The sequence below is a fragment of the Raphanus sativus genome, chromosome 9, assembly GCF_000801105.2.
Source record: "Raphanus sativus cultivar WK10039 chromosome 9, ASM80110v3, whole genome shotgun sequence".
Taxonomy (NCBI): Eukaryota; Viridiplantae; Streptophyta; class Magnoliopsida; order Brassicales; family Brassicaceae; genus Raphanus; species Raphanus sativus.
This window is the reverse complement of record NC_079519.1, coordinates 18871612-18888468: the sequence shown is the minus strand read 5'-3', so window position 1 is coordinate 18888468 and position 16857 is coordinate 18871612. Positions and strand designations below refer to the sequence as shown.

General features: G+C 40.5%; 3 protein-coding genes across 3 annotated transcripts; 1 reads left to right on the top strand and 2 right to left on the bottom strand.

The window, feature by feature from the left end:
• Positions 1-7818: 7818 nt before the first annotated feature.
• Positions 7819-9859, top strand: LOC108827849 (protein BEARSKIN2-like). Its single transcript, XM_018601348.2, has 3 exons — positions 7819-8047; positions 8271-8548; positions 8786-9859. The coding sequence occupies exons 1-3, from the start codon at positions 7882-7884 to the stop codon at positions 9365-9367; spliced, it is 1026 nt and encodes a 341-aa protein (XP_018456850.1). The 5' UTR covers positions 7819-7881; the 3' UTR covers positions 9368-9859.
• LOC108827854 (chlorophyll a-b binding protein CP26, chloroplastic) lies at positions 9766-11282 on the bottom strand. The gene is made up of 6 exons (XM_018601354.2): positions 11015-11282; positions 10839-10923; positions 10704-10754; positions 10482-10602; positions 10254-10388; positions 9766-10161 (listed from the first exon to the last, which is right to left on the bottom strand). The coding sequence occupies exons 1-6, from the start codon at positions 11205-11207 to the stop codon at positions 9901-9903; spliced, it is 846 nt and encodes a 281-aa protein (XP_018456856.1). The 5' UTR covers positions 11208-11282; the 3' UTR covers positions 9766-9900.
• A 3920-nt stretch (positions 11283-15202) lies between these two features.
• LOC108824870 (uncharacterized) lies at positions 15203-16282 on the bottom strand. Its single transcript, XM_018598243.1, has one exon. It carries the CDS (start codon positions 16280-16282, stop codon positions 15203-15205), a length of 1080 nt encoding a protein of 359 aa, XP_018453745.1.
• Between the last annotated feature and the right edge of the window lie 575 nt (positions 16283-16857).

The following is a 16857-nucleotide window of genomic DNA, read 5'->3' as shown; positions in this document are numbered from 1 at the left end:
TCCGAACTTATGGAACTGAACTAACCTTGGACAGCACCTCCACTTGATCATCAAATAAACTGACTGGCTTAGACGGATTGAGTTGGGCAGAGATTTCGTGTAACAATCGCAGAAAATCTTTGATTGGGCAGAAATCGCCATCTCGGAGAAATATCGGTCTTCGAAAGAACTATATTCTCACAACAACTTCTTTCTTTCACTTTTCTCTCTATCCATGTTTATGGAGTGATTTTGGTGTGAGAAGGATGAATGAAACTGAAGGGAGGCGTGGGGTATTTATAGAATCCACCGACTAGTAAGAACAATCCACACTGACGTCTGTGTGTCAGCCCGCATACTTCCGGTCGCATGCGCAGCGACGCCCGGGCGTACACATGCCTTCCTGCATGACACATTCAGACGCAGAGAGACACACCTCCGTCCATATGGCTTGCTGTATGGCTGGATTTCATGCGTCGCGACACACCGCACTCTGCGTGTCGATCAGCATGTTGCGGTTGTAGATACGGCGACATCTCATGCTTTTGTGTGTCAAGCTGCATGTTCTGGCTTCATGCATGGCGACACCTCGAGCTTTCCTTGCCACATACCATGCTAGGTATCTGCCACCACGTTCTGATCCATTAGATCGGTTCATTTGTGTGATTTCGACACTTCAGATGAATTTTCGACCCGCTATCAATCCCGAATATTTTCCGCTTCCGTTATGATGTGCTGAATATTTTTAATAAACTCTAAAGAAATCCTGACCTTGATGGAAAATATTACCCGAACCTCCGGCTTCCCCGAGAAATTCTATAATACCGAAATTAGGGGTTTCGCCAAACTTCAGGTTTTCTCGTCGTGCTCCGATCCCGTCGTTCTTGCTTCCCGTGCCGCTTAATTTTTGTCCTGCTTCCGACTTATGATGTCTCTGAAATAATATTCCGCTCATACCAAGTTTCGCGAAAAACTTCGTGGTTAAGAAACGTCATGTTTCTAAACCATCGTGCTTCCAAAAATGTGATGCTTCCAAAACGTTCTTCTGATCAATCCAACACATTGTCTAAGCATGGTCGAGCAGCTTATTCGACTCATGGTTCATCCACGATCAATTCTTCGACAACTTGTACTTCAAAACTTCTTGAGCCATCCTTGTCTCCCGTGATTCGACCACCAAGTAGATGCTCGACCAATCTTCCATTTTCTCCGAACCATGTTAAGTTTTACGTGATGGAAAAATAACATTACTCAAGATGTTTCAATCCCCAAAATCTCGGCTCCGAATTTCCACTTTGTCGATCTCGACCATTTTACCCCTTCGGGAGGGTTATCACATTCTTCCCTCCCCCCCCCCCCCTTAATAGAATTCAGCATCGAATTTTTAGATGTCCGATTGCTCAACTTCACGACATGCTCCTCCTTGATGATTTTTTATGACGATCACTTCTTGGATTACTTTGTCTCACTGTCCTGATCATCTGATGTGTTTCTTCGTCGGTATGCATCTGATGTCTTCTTCTGATTTCTTTGGGTCTCCATATAAACTTCTGATTCTGAACTCAGTCCACACTGATACATCCCAAGCTTCCCCTTTGACTTAAATCCTTTCCTTTCTTCGCTTCTTGATTTTTCATGCTTCACTAATTCTCAACTCATTCCCATAACTCATTACTCTCTGTCTACCACTTTCCCTTGAGTGTCCGCCTCAAAGTTTTCCCAATCGTTTTCATATCTTTTCGGTTAAATTATCGCGGATCATCTTCTTTACTGTTGCTTTGACATAACACACTCATTTTCCATGATACTATATTTTCCTTCAGATATATGTCATTCATGCTCTTGATTACTAAACCCTTTTTATTGATTTTTCTTTGCCCGGATACTGCTGAATTCTTTTCCCAACAAAGTCTTGTTTCTTCCCATCTGATACACTGTCCAGTTCTCTGAACCTATCTTAATTATTTCTCTGCGGCTTTGGGTTTTTTGGCCTTGAACTCCCTTCGCTTTACGGTTTCCATCCTTAGTGCCGATCAACAAACACACTTACTAGCTGCAACTTAAAAGAATACTTAACGCAAGTTAGCCAACAACTAACCCAACAAAACTAACAATGCAACCTAACCGCAATGCTAACAATAAAAACTAGCAATGCTAACCAGCAACCTAACAATTCTATCCAAGCAACCTAGCAATTCTAGATTCCACAATCTCTATCCTAATTTCTAAAATAACAAATCAAATCGCTGGACGTGACCGATTTCCCTAATGCCTTTTGTGACTCTTTTTGACTTGAAAAACATTTGAAAACCTATTAAACCATGAGTTCTGGAAGCATGGACGAAACCATGCTCTGATACCACCTCTGTATAATACCCCCTGTAACACCCCCGAACCGTCCTAGACATAGGTCGAACCACCGAGTTGATGCTCGACCAACTTCTATTTTCTCTGAACCATGTTAAGTTTGAAATGATCAAAACTCAACATTCCTCCTCCGAGTTTGTCGATCTCGACCATTTTACCCCGAAGGACGGGTTATCACATTCTCCCCCCTTAATAGAATCCGTCCTCGAATTCTTAAGTGTGTAACTGCTCAGCTTCACGACATGCTCTCCCTTGATGACTATCTCTCCTTGGATCACTTCATTTCGCGGTCTCGATCACTTGATGTGCTTCTTTATCGGTTCGTCCTTGGAATATCTCTTTCGGTTTCTTTTGTCTCCATACTCGTCTCTGTCTCTCTTCAATGGAATGATCACTGCGTCATCTTGCTTTGCCTCTGCCATAGCACTGATTTCCCATGATACTATCCTTTCCTCCAGATAGATCATTCTTGCTCCTGATACCCAGATACTGCTGAAGTATTTTCCCAACGAAGTCTCGCTTCTTCCAATATGTCCAGTCCATACCACTGTCCAGTCCTCTGAACCATCTTCACTCTATTTCTTCGGCTTTGGGTTTTTGGCCTTGAACTCCTTTCACTTTAAGGTTTCCACCATTAAAGTGCCGATCAACGAACACACTTACTAGCTGCAACTAAAAGAACACTCACACGCAAGTTAGTCAACAACTAACCCAACAAAAACTAACCACCTAACCGCAAAACTAGCAAAGCAACCTAGCAATTCTAAACTCCACTACCTAATCCTAATTCCTAAAACAATAAATTTTATCGCTGGACGTGACCGGTTTCCCTAATGCCTTTTGTGACTCATTTGACTCGATAAAATATTTGAAAACCGATTAATTCATGAGTTCCGGAAGCATGGACGTAACCATGCTCTGATACCACCACTGTAACACCCTCAAACCGTCCTAGACATAGGTCGAACCACCGAGTTGATGCTCGACCAATCTTCTATTTTCTCTGAACCATGTTAGGTTTGAAATGATCAAAACTCAACATTCCTCCTCCGAGTTTGTCGATCTCGACCATTTTACTCCGAAGGACGGGTTATCACACCCCCGAACCGTCCTAGACATATGTCAACCCACCAGCTAACAATCAAACAAGAACATGACCGACGAACCAACCAACACCAAGGATTGGAGATGAAAGGCCAACCGGCTAGCCAACAATCAAAAAGGAACATGACTGACCGTCCAACCCAACACCATGGTCCGGAAGCGCTATGTGACGGGTCAGGAACGATCTGGTCAGTCACAAATTTTACTCTGTAACTTAGACCAGTTCATCCACTAACTCGTCCTGCTAACTCAAGGCATAAGGCTTTGCAACCCGTATCAAGAGTTAACGGTTTCCGTTAGATCGAGGTCTAAGGCTTTTTAACCCATACCACGACCTAACATTGTGTTAGACCGGACAAGTCAATTATCGGAGTACTCATGATGCGCATATAAAACAATTATTTTATGCTTCAAGAAATATTCATACATTGAAATACATCATTCAACATTGGCGCCCTGGCCTAATTCCAATCGAGTCAACTAAAACCAAATCCAAAATACCGTTTAGAAAAGGCATGAAAATCTACTCTGGTAGTCCTAACGTCCAGCTCCAAGCTAACCGATAAACAAACTAAGCTACCTGCAAAAACGAAAACGAGAGTTGGGTGAGCAACCTAATGTCACTCAGTGAACTCACGGCCTCTACCCACAACCTACTCACTAACCCAGACAACCCAAAACAACAATCAATCTAATCCTACCAAGTAATCAAAGCTAAAGCTAAGCAATCAATCAAATCAAACATTAAATAAACAAACTGTTACTTAGTTAGACCTGGCCTCCTGCCATTGTCTAACTTCGAGTAACGGGGCCCTGCATAAAAACAAGTCAACAACCAATCGCTAATCAACAATCACAATCACAAACTACTATCTAATCAAACTGTTACTATGTTAGACTTGGCCTCCTGCCATGATCTAACTTCAAGTAACAAGCACCTACAAGCAAATCAATCAATCACAACAACAATAATAAGATACTAAGAATAACTACGACTCGATCTAACTCGTAACACCGTATATCGGTGTTACACTAACTCTACACAATACTCTAAAACGACACAACAATCTAACCCGGGAAATGGTGACTTCGTGTTCATCCTCTCTATCAGCAATATCCTATCGCCTTACCACAAAGGTCAGAAGAAGGAACTTTCAACCGACCGCGGCCCACAGTCCATCAGGTCACCGTGCGACAGCCCACAGTCCTTCAGGTCATTGCCACATTACACCATCGTCTAATACTCAGCCCTAGGCCAAGACTTTGTCTCTCTGAGTCTTCCCAATCCAGCGAATAAGGGTTTTCCTTGAACCCACTGAATATGAGGGCGAGGAAACAATAATCAACCCCTAAACAAGCTTAGTATGGACGGGTTACGCACATATTGTCGTCATTACTCATTAAACCTACAACACTAACAACTAGTACCAGTAATCCGACCTATATGGCCTAGGATCCTTAGTACTAACATCTACTAACTGCACAACAATATCAACACTAATCAAATAAACGGGTTAGTCACTCCCTTACCAAGAGCTGACTAACCTCAATCAACAAGACTAATTAAACAAGCAAGCATTTAATTAATCTATTAACCAATCTACTCAATCAAACTGTTACCCAGATAGTTCAGCCTCTTTCTATGAAACTATCTTTAAAGATAATAGGAACCTGCACACAATCATAACAAAACACAAGAATAGCAAACATGATGCATCCTAGCCCTAGTCCTAGTCAGGTTATTAACTCAGTCTTAATTCCATTTCATCTCAGTTTAGCCCATGCTAAACTGAGTCCAATTCCATTAAAATAACACTAAGGACTCTATCATGCAATAACATGATCATTTTAATCTCTTTGCAACTCGATTTAACCTAAGTCCCAAGTGGAATTCAAACAAAACCAACTCACAGTGTTCTATGCCGATAAGCAACTGGTTGATCAGAGAGGACTTGGCCAAAACCCAACCTTGACATCTTGAATAGACTGGACTGAACTGATCATGAGTTGGACAGAACCTCTCCTGATATTGTTCTGGACTGAATTCAACTCGAGCAGAACCTTGTTTAGCTTCTGTACGATTCCTTCGGACTTTCCGGTAGAGTATCGAACTTCTGAACTTCGACTGATCTGAACCCATGGAACTGAACTAACTTTGTACAGAACCTCCACCTGATCATCAAATAAACTGACTGTCTTGGGCACATTGCTTTGGGCAGAGCTTCCGCGTAACAATCGCAGAAAATTTTCGATTGGGCTGAAATCGCCTTCACGAGAAATATCGGTCTTTCGAAAGAACTATACTCTCAAAACGACTTCTTTCTTTCACTTTCTCTCTCTAGCCACATTTTAGAGTGACTTTTGTGTGAGAAGGATGAATGAAACTGAAGGGAGGCATGGGGTATTAATAGAATCCACCGACCAGTAAGAACAATTCACACCGGCGCATGTGTGTCTGCCCGCATGCTCCCGGTCGCATGCGCAGCGACACATGGGCGTACACATGCCTTCCTGCACGACTCAGTTACATGCAGAGAGACACACGAAGTCCAGATGCTTTCTGCATGGATGGAGTTTATGCGTTGCGACACACCGCTCTCTGCGTGTCGATTAGCATGCTTCGGTTGCAGATACGTCGACATCTCATGCCTCTGTGTGTCAAGCTGCATGTTCTGGCTTCATGCACAGCGACACATTGATCTTCCCTTGCCACATACCATGCTAGTAGCTGCCACCACGTCCTGATCCCTTAGATCAAGCCACCTCGAGTTTCTCGGTTCATTTGCACGATTTCGACACTTCCGGTGAATTTTCGACCCGCGATCAATCCTTAATATTTTTCCGCTCCCGTTTTGATGCGCTGAATATTTTAATAAACTCCAAAGAAATTCTGACCTTGATGAAAAATATTTTCCGAGCCTCCGGCTTCTCCTAGAAATTCTATAATACTGAAATTAGGGTTTTCGTCCAACTTCGGGTTTTCCGTCGTGCTTCGATTCCATCGTGCTTACTTCCCGTCCTACTTAATTCTCGTCCTACTTCCAATTTCTGATGTCTCTGAAATAATATTCCGCTCATACGAAGTTTTTGGGAAAACTTCGTGGAATGTCATGCTTCTAAAATATCGAGCTTCTAAACCGTCGTGTTTCCAAAAATGTGATGCTTCTAAAACATTCTTCTGATCAATCCAACACATTGTCTAACCATGGTAGAGCAGCTTATTCGACTCATGGTTCATTCACGATCAATTCTTCGACAATTTATACTTCAAAACTTCTCGATCCATCCTTGTCGTCCGTGATTCGACGGACCACCAAGTAGATGCTTGACCAATCTACTATTTTCTCCTAACTATGTTAAATTTTACGTGATGAAAACTTAACAGTAGTCAAAATGTTTCAATCCCCAAAAGTTCGGCTCCAAATTTTCACTTTGTCAATTTCAATCATTTTATCCTTTCATGAGGGTTATCACACTCTCATTCTCTGGTTTGGGTTGTCCTCTAGAATCTTTAGTTTATAGAATTTTGTTTGATAAGTATGATCTCCAATTTCTTCCATATAGCTGCTGTAAATTGGATTATCTCAAATATCAAATCCCGTATTCATTCAATTCATTCATATATAAACATATCTTACCCACATATATATATGAATATGTGTGTACGTATTTATTACTTGCTTGAATCAATGAATCAACCTAACAAAACAGATAGGAAGCTTGAAAGTTAGAGAAACGAAATAAATCAGAAAGAATCGGAGGTCATAGGTAGGCACATGTGCAGAAAAAGCGCTAACCCTGGCCATTGCCTAGTGCATGGCATATTCAAATTCATATATATTTTAGTTTCATACCTCTGTGTATATATTCCTCTTTAGTATTTATATTAATTATATCTAGATGTATACGTAAACATGGACTGTATAATCCAAGTTGAAGATCCCCATATCCATATGGGCGTTTGTTTCTCTTACAAACCCTTGCTTACGGAGCAATCAAACGGGGTTAATGACACTTCTAATAGTTTAGTATTTACATTTTTATTGGGATCGTTCATTAATGATAATAAGTCAACATGGCGTAGAGACACATGTAGCAGTCGATTTTACGCAAGTGTACCACACGGTGCAACACAAGGTGCGTTAGAGGCATCATATTAAATTGTAATATTAATCTCCGGCGATTCTTGCTTTCTACGATAGCTTTTTGAGCATCTCCGGCGGCGTGGTCTCCGGCCGTCAACTTCACCATCATCATCTTCATGCATGACCATATACATTTCATATTATCATTTAATTAACTCCGTTGACAATTACGTGTGAGTGTTTGCGTATATATATAATCAAGAACTTGTAGCTGCTTAGAAAGAAAGGCAGTGCTTAAATGTTTTAAGAGACTCATTGGTTGATTGATAGAGAAAACGTAATCAAGATGGGTTCTTCGTCCAACGGAGGCGTGCCACCTGGGTTTCGGTTTCATCCGACGGACGAAGAGCTTCTCCATTACTACCTAAAGAAGAAAATCTCTTACCAGAAGTTTGAGATGGAAGTTATCAGAGAGGTTGACTTAAACAAGCTTGAGCCTTGGGATTTACAAGGTACTATTTACTCATCTAGTCCATCTTTCAAGAACATTCATACTGTTTATTGCTTGTTATCTATATCACATCCATTTCGAATTTTTACTAATTGTTAGTCGATTTTTTCTGAGATTAAGGCTCATAAATCTTGATTGCTCTTCCATTTCTTGATTAGTAGTTATATACATGAACACTATTTATAAACAAATTCTCTAACTTTGTATGCTTTTTCTTTACATAGAGAGATGCAAGATAGGGTCAACGCCGCAGAACGAATGGTATTTCTTTAGCCACAAGGATAGGAAATATCCGACGGGATCAAGGACAAACCGTGCTACTCACGCAGGGTTCTGGAAAGCGACGGGACGTGACAAGTGCATAAGGAACTCTTACAAGAAAATAGGAATGAGGAAGACTCTCGTGTTCTACAAAGGAAGAGCTCCTCATGGCCAAAAGACTGATTGGATCATGCATGAGTACCGTCTTGAAGATGCTGATGATCCTGAAAGCAACCCTAGTGTATGTCTTTTATTTGAGAAATTTTTGCAAAGTTTTTAGACTATTACTTTGACTATATCAGCCGGGCGGTAATTTGACCTTTTTTTCTAAATCTATAAAATAGTTTGAGACGGCTCTGTATGTCATGATTTGTTAAATACAATCAGCTGGTTAGGAAATTGCTCTATTATATTTTACCAAAAAAAAATGCTCTATTGTATTTAATCCGTTTGCTACATATATGATTTGATATTGTAGGAAGATGGATGGGTGGTTTGTAGGGTATTCATGAAGAAGAATTTGTTCAAGGTAGTGAATGACGGTGGTTCAAGCATTAACTCTGCCGACCAATACAACCATGATGCGTCCAACAACAACAACAAACTCCAAGCTCGTAGCTTTATGCACGGAGACAGTCCATACCAACTAGTACGTAACCACGGAGCCACGACATTCGAACTCAACAAGCCTGACCTTGCTCTTCATCAGTACCCACCAATCTTCCACAAGCCACCATCCCTTGGATTTGACTACTCTTCAGGACTTCAAAGGGATTGTGAGAGTGCGGCTAGTGAAGGGTTACAATATCAGCAAGCATGTGAGCAGGGTTTAGAGGTCGGCACGTGCGAGACAGGGGCTAATCATAACCATCAACAAGGTATAGGTGAATGGTCAATGATGGATAGGCTTGTGACATGTCATGTGGGAAATGAAGATTCCTCTAGAGGGATCAGGTTTGAGGATGGTAACAACAATTCGTCGGCTGTTGTTCAGCCAGTTTCTACGTCGAACCAGCTTTCGTTGCCCAGTGAGATGGATTTCTGGGGTTATTCTAAATAGACGATTATATATCTTATGGTAATGACTATGCATGTTCCAGATTACATGTTTTATTTATTTCATTTTGTTGGGTGGAAGCAAATTGCTTATCACAAAATCCAAATATATCCACTGTTCAAAAGAATAACAAGGGGATTTGATTATCTTATTGTACTCATCACGATCTATGTATGTACTGTTGTTTTCTTTTATCTTGCGATGCTTCTAATACACCACACAAACTTGGTTCTTTTTTTTTTTTAAACAAATTGTATCATGCAGATTTTAAACATGAGTAATGATACAGTTTAGGATAGAATTTGTCTGTAATATAATATAATCACTGCAAATAAAAAATAAAACCAAATGATGAAATCTGTATATGACAAAACGCGAATGCACCATCAGATGGTTATCCATTAGAAGCAATAATTAAGTACCATTGGAATATATCAAGAAGATGCAGATGGAAGTTTTTTTCACAATGTCAACAGAGACTCTCATCAAACAAAGTGTACAAAGCATCTTCGAAGCTGCTTGAAATGAGAAATGTCTTAGAGAGTGGGAGCTCTCTCAGCAGTTCCAGCGATGACGGTAAGCAAATTGTTTCCGAAAGGATCACTTAGATGCTTTGAAAGGTTCTCAACAGGACCTTCTCCGGTAACATAAGCTTGGATGAAGAAAGCGAACATGGAAAACATGGCTAATCTCCCGTTCTTGATCTCCTTAACCTTGAGAAGTGCTGCTTGTTCAGGGTCTTTAGCAAGTCCCAAAGGATCAAATGGACCGCCTGGGTGAAGCTTGTCTTCGAAGTCCTGCCCAAGTTTTTTTGCATTTCAAAATTTCAGTATTTTCACACATGCGGAACGTCAAAATATGTAATAGCAAAAAATCTAAAGAAATGTACCAATCCATTGATGATTCGGTAGTACTCAGCTCCACCAAGGAGAACAACCTCAGCAACTACAGCGAGAACAAGGTTGATTGGGATGTTCTTGCCAAAGTAGCTCAATGTGTTTCCATCAAGAAGCAGAGCACCAGTCTGCATCGATATATTCCAATAAGATCCCATCATATCACATATTCTTCCTTGGCTATATAGAATGTTAAGTAAATTGAAGTAGCCAAAACAAACCTTAAACCAGACGGCTTCAGGGCCACAGTTAGCGCCATATTTGTTTAAGGCTTCAGGGATGATGCAACCAGCTGCTCCCAACATAGCCCATCTCGCGTGGATCAGTTCAAAGGCTTGGTATCTGAACAAACACATGCATTACAGAACCAGTCTTAATGACATTGTTTATATTTTAAAAGATAGAGACCAAAGAAACAATATTAGAGCAGAGAATCTGCTTACTTAGCAAAGTTCTCAGGTTTCTTGCCAAGTCCAAATGGGTCATAGCCATAGCTGCAATTCATACCAATAAAGTCTTAAACACCAAAGACAAAGTAAGCCATACATATAGAGACATGAAGAAGAAGTGTTTCTTACTCTCCAGCAACTTCACCGTTCAAGTACTCTGGAACTTCTGATCTGTCCAAAAGACCATCCGGCAAGAAAATTCTCCTGTCAGGACCTGTGCAAATACAATTCACAAAAAGATTGATGTATTAATGGAATAAGAAGAGGAAGTAAAAAACAAGATAAGAGAAGCAGAAGACACATACCATACCACTTGGCGAGCTCGTCGTTGGCAGCAGAGACGGTCTTGGCCTTTGGAGGAGGAGCTGGCTTCTTCTTGGAGAACAGAGCAACTGTCTTGAACGTGGCGGGACTTGACGCCAATGGAGCAGACGGTCTTGACACTGCCCTGAAGTTAAGGGGCGTACCAAGCATTTCCGACACACCCAAAGACGCCATCTTTTTAGCCCAAGCTTTTTTTTTTACTCTGCTTCAAGACCAAGAAATGTTAAGTGAAAGGGAAGGAAGAGACGGAACTGCTGCTATAAGGTGGAGAGTAGGATTTGCTCATGCTTTTGATTGGTTCAGATTGAAAATGTGAAATATGATTCTGTTCTCTGATTGGCTGTTGTTGCTGATGTGGCAGGTTTTCGTTGGATAATCTAATTATCCATATCTTTCTCTTTTGTGTGGTTAAGCTTCACCTATACTGCAAACGGTATACAGAGAATCTCATCCACATATCTCTCACACGAGCGTCTTCAGTAAATTCAGACTTGGTAATATATGTGGCATGCAAAATTGCTAGTCACTATAATAAGATAATAACGTGAAGTCGCATTAGAATTTCTGGGTTTGGAAAAGTACGATATATTAGGAATCATTTATAATAGCCATCTTCGACTGAAACAGATCTTAATTTTTTGGTTTTTAGATTTTAGTTTTGAATTTTCAGAGGTTTATTTTAAATTTTCAGTTTTTGGTTTTGGTTTTTAATTTTTAGTTTTGTTGTGAATTTTAGTTTTGTCAAAATAACCAATTTACTAATTTTAATATTGTAGAATCAAAAGATCGAACACGAAATCAAAGAACTCACGATTAAGAAACTCTTTCTTATTAACTCAAACTCAAACTCTTAGCTCACAAACTCTTAAGTTATGCAACACACTTTGCATGTCCTTATATAGCTCTTTATTTATTCTAAACTCATTAGGAATAACACAACTCATATTTCCTAATCCCTAAAACCAAAACACAATAGGATTAGGTAGCTTGCATCTCAAGCTAATTCAAGCTTGATCCGACATTCTCTCCTTTAAGCTTGAAGTTTCTCGTCGTCAAATCGATCACACCAATGTAGTCTCGCATTTCTCGAAATCTAAGCTTTCCCAAAGCTTTTGTAAGAATATCAGCTTTCTGCTTATCTCCAGAAACATATTCTACTTCCACTTGTCCGTTTTCTACGCATTCTCTTATAAAATGATACCTCTTGTGTATGTGTTTACTCCTCCCGTGAAAGACTGGATTTTTTGTCAATGCGATCGCTGACTGATTGTCAATCTGTATCATCACTCTGTCGCCTGACTCCCCTGTGATCTCACTCAACACATCTTGAAGCCATATTGCTTGTCTCGCGGCCTCGGTCCCAGCCATGAACTCAGCCTCACATGAACTCAAAGCAACCGTATCTTGTTTCTGCGAACACTAGGATATTGGACTCTCTCCAAGATAGAATATATGACCAGTGGTACTCTTACCATCATCTGGATCCTCATTACAAGAACTATCACTGTACCCGATAAGCTTTGGTACCTTCGCGTTTGATCTCTCAAACAACAGACCATACGTGAGACTCCCTGTAGATAACGCAAGACTTGTTTCATGGCAGCTCCATGCGACTCTCTAGGACTCTGCATATATCGGCTTAAGACTCCCACAACATAAGATAAATCTGGTCTCGTATAGAGCAGATACCGTAAGCACCCAATATTCTTCCTGTACCTTGTCGCATCTATTTCTTTCTCATTCTCTTCTTTGGATAGCTTCAATCCCTGTTCCATCGGCGTGTAACACGGGGTTGCATTTATCCATCCTTTCTTCTTCTAAAATCCGAGAGCCGTATCACAGCGTTGTATGGACTAAAACAGGCGCCGAGGGCCTAGAATAACAAGTTAAATCGGATCCTATGCGAGATGAAGTTTATAAAGTGTTCAAAAGAGCCTTCCGTCTACCGCAAGCATATCAATGGCGATCTTCTTGTGGTCGCCGTATACGTAAATGATCTGTTCGTGACTGGAACAGATACAAGGATGATTCAGGAGTTTAAAGAAAACATGGCAAGTAAGTTTGACATGAGTGACTTGGGAAGGCTTACATATTACCTTGGTATCGAGGTAAACCAGCATATGACATGGATCACGTTGAGTCTGAAGCGATACGGCTCTCGGATTTTAGAAGAAGAAAGGATGGATAAATGCAACCCGTGTCACACGTCGATGGAACATAGGATCCGATTTAACTTGTTATTCCAGGCCCTCAGCGCCTGCTTTAGTCCATACAACGCTTTCTTGAGTTTATAAACTTTATTCTCCTCTCCCTTATTCTCAAAACCTTCTGGTTGTGTGACATATACTGTTTCTTTGAGTTCTCCATGCAAGAAAGCAGTTTTCACGTCTAGATGGTGAACTGCCCAACCATATGTTTCCGCAAGATTCAGAAGAAGCCTTATCGTCTTGATCCTTGCTACTGGGGCGAACACTTCATCATAGTCGATTCCATGGCATTGTACATAACCTTTGGCCACCAATCTTGACTTGTATTTGTTGATACTACCATCCGCATTGCGCTTGATTTTGAATACCCACTTCAAACCTATCGCCTTTGCTCCATATGGAAGATCAACAAGAATCCAAGTTTCATTCTTCTCGATAGAATCTATTTCATCCACGCACGCCCTTGTCCACTCTTTAGATTTCTTTGCTTCACTGAAATTCTTCGGCTCATTGTTCAGATATAACAATATCTCTTCTCCGAGTTCTTCTGCTATCAGTATGTAATCATCGATATACTTAGGCTTCACGTGTATCCTCTCAGATCTTCTTAGGCTTTGTGTCTCTGGCTCGATGATCTCTACCTTGTCACCGTCAACATCATTATCATCAACTTCTGCAGATTGTGTATTATTTGCATCGGTTGCTTGCTTGATCCGAAGTTGCTCTGATTCGGTGGAGATACCATGATTTCTGAATTCTCCTAAAGTGACCACAAATTCGTTGGAGGAATTCATCTCGTCTGCGTTCCAATTCCACCCCTTTGATTCATCAAAAACGACATCCCAATTCACCATAATCCTTCGCGTATGAGGATCAAACAAGCGATAGGCTTTTGAGCCCGTTCTGTTCCCAAGTGAACCAACATCTTTGTTCTGTCATCAAGTTTCTTTAGTATTTTTACTTCTATCTTTGCATAAGCTATGCACCCAAACACTTTTATATTATCCACCTTGGCTTTTTCAATCGATATGCTTCATACGGTGTCTTCTCTTTTAGTACTCGCGTTGCTACTCTGCTTAGTAAGTATGTAGAATGTTGAGATGCCTCTCCCACATGTAATTCTGCATGTGCATATGCTTCATAATGCTCCTCGTCATCTCCATCATAGTTCGATTTCTTCGCTCAATGACTCCGTTCTGCTGAGGTGTATACGGAGCCGTAAGATGTCATCTTATTCCATTGAGTTCACAGTAGTCATTGAACTCCTTGGACACAAACTCTCCTCCTCTGTCCGTACGGAACGTTTATATCTTCTTCCCTGTCTCTTGCTCTACTGTGTTCCTCAATTTTTTAAACTTAGAGAAAGCTTCACTTTTCTCTGTCAATAACATGCTCCACATATATCTTGTGTGATCATTAATGACCACAAAAATATATCTCTTTCCCGTAGGAGTACTTGGACATATAGGTCCGCATAAGTCACCGTGTAGTAGTTCCAACGTTTTACTTGCTCGATATGCAGTAGCTTTCGGGAACGTCTTCCTTGCTTGCTTGCCGAGTAGGCAAGAACTGCACACCTCTGTCTCGATATTTATGGTTGGGATACCCAGTACTAATTACTTTTTCACCATGTTCTTCAAATTCTCAAAGTTTATATGACCGAGTCTGAAATGCCATCTTCTTGACTCATCTTCCACTTTTGCATTGAAACAAGTCGCTGGTTTTATCCCCATATGAGCCTTGTACAATCTGTGTCTCGATCTACTGGCTTTAACCAGTAACTTTCCATGCTTATCTCGCATGGTTAATTCTTCTCCTTTCATCCTTATGTCACATCCAGCCTCTGTTGCCTGACCTAAGCTTATGATGTTGCTCCTTAGATCAGGGATAAAATACACATCAGTCATCTTCCTCGAGTCTCCATTCATGTCTATGAAAGATATTGTGCCTTTCCCTTTTATATCAATGCGATTCGTCTCCAAACCGCAGTTTCCCTGTAATGGTGTTGTCGATGCTTGAAAAATATCTTCTGTCTCCAGTCATGTGATTAGAAGCACCGTTATCAAGGTACCATACGTTCTCTTCTCTTGCATTTGTTTCGTACTTTCCAGGTATCACGTTCTTCTCGTTCAAGTAGACTACTTCATGCATCATAAGTTCGTCAGCCTCTTGTGTCTCGGTGTTATCGCTTTCTTGAGTCTCTTGGAGTTTCAGAAGTCGGTCAGGACACATAGCTGCAAAGTGTCCTATCTTGTCGCAACGGTAGCAGGTTATGCGTGAAGCGTCTCTTCCTGTATTATAATCTCTTCCTCCGTTGTATTCTCTTCCTCCGTTATAATCTCTTCCACCGTAGCGACCTTGTCCTCTTCCTCTGTAATAAGATCGTCCTCCCCAACCTCTTCCTCTGTAAGATTCTGTATTGTACTCACGATAGCTATCTTCTTTATCTCGACGGTTTGATTGCTCTGGCTGATAACAATTAGATTGATTTCCTTGAGCTTCAGAATTTGTATACATTAACTTTGTATGGTCCTCCTCTTTTTCTTCTCCTTGGGCAATGCGTTCTTTGTATGCTTTTAGTCGTCCCATTATATCTTCAAAGCTCGTTGTCTTTAGATCGAGCATCTGCTCAAGAGACGCAACGATGTGTATATACTTCTTCACAGGTAGGCTCATAAGGAAATTCTTAAAAATCTTTGACTCCTCAATAACCACCCCGAGAGCTGCTGATCTTGAAGCTAACTCCGAGAGTTTTCCACCGAAATCATCTATACTCTCTGCTTCTTTCATCTTCAGGTGCTCAATCTCGGACATTAGTGTTTGTAACCTGGCCTCCTTTACACGTTCTGCTCCGACATGTCTGGTTTTTATGGCGTCCCACACCTGTTTAGCTCCATCAAGTTCGCCTACTTGAAGAATGAGGCTCTCTGGTATCGATTGGAAGAGTAAACCTAACGCTAGGTTATTCTTCTTGGTATCTTTCATCTCTGTTTCTACAGCTTCCCAAGCTTCGTGTATCTTTAGAGTAATCTTCATCCGCATTGCCTACACAGTGTAGTTGGTTGAACTAAACATCAGACATTGTATTGTGGAAGGACCACCGCCTTCTCTTGTTTTCCAGTCGTTGGAATTATATCACTCATGATCTCCTTAAGGCTCTGATACCACAATGTAGAATCAAAAGATCGAACACGAAATCAAAGAACTCATGATTAAGAAACTCTTTCTTATTAACTCAAACTCAAACTCAAACTCTCAATACTTTAGAAAACTATCTCAAAAACTAAAGCTCTCAACTCACAAACTCTTAAGTTATACAACACACTTTGCATCTCCTTATTAGCTCTTTATTTATCCTAAACTCATTAGGAATAACACAACTCATATTTCCTAATCCCTAAAACCAAAACACACTAGGATTAGGTAGCTTGTATCTCAAGCTAATCCAAGCTTAATCCAACAAATATAATAAAAAATAGCAACGAAGGATTAAAATGTTAAATTAAAAATACATTAACAATGTTAGTTAAAATATTTAAAAATATACTAACATCTTAAATGTTTTTAATATTATACTAATAATATCTGTAAATTATAAAAAACTTAAAATTTTGAAA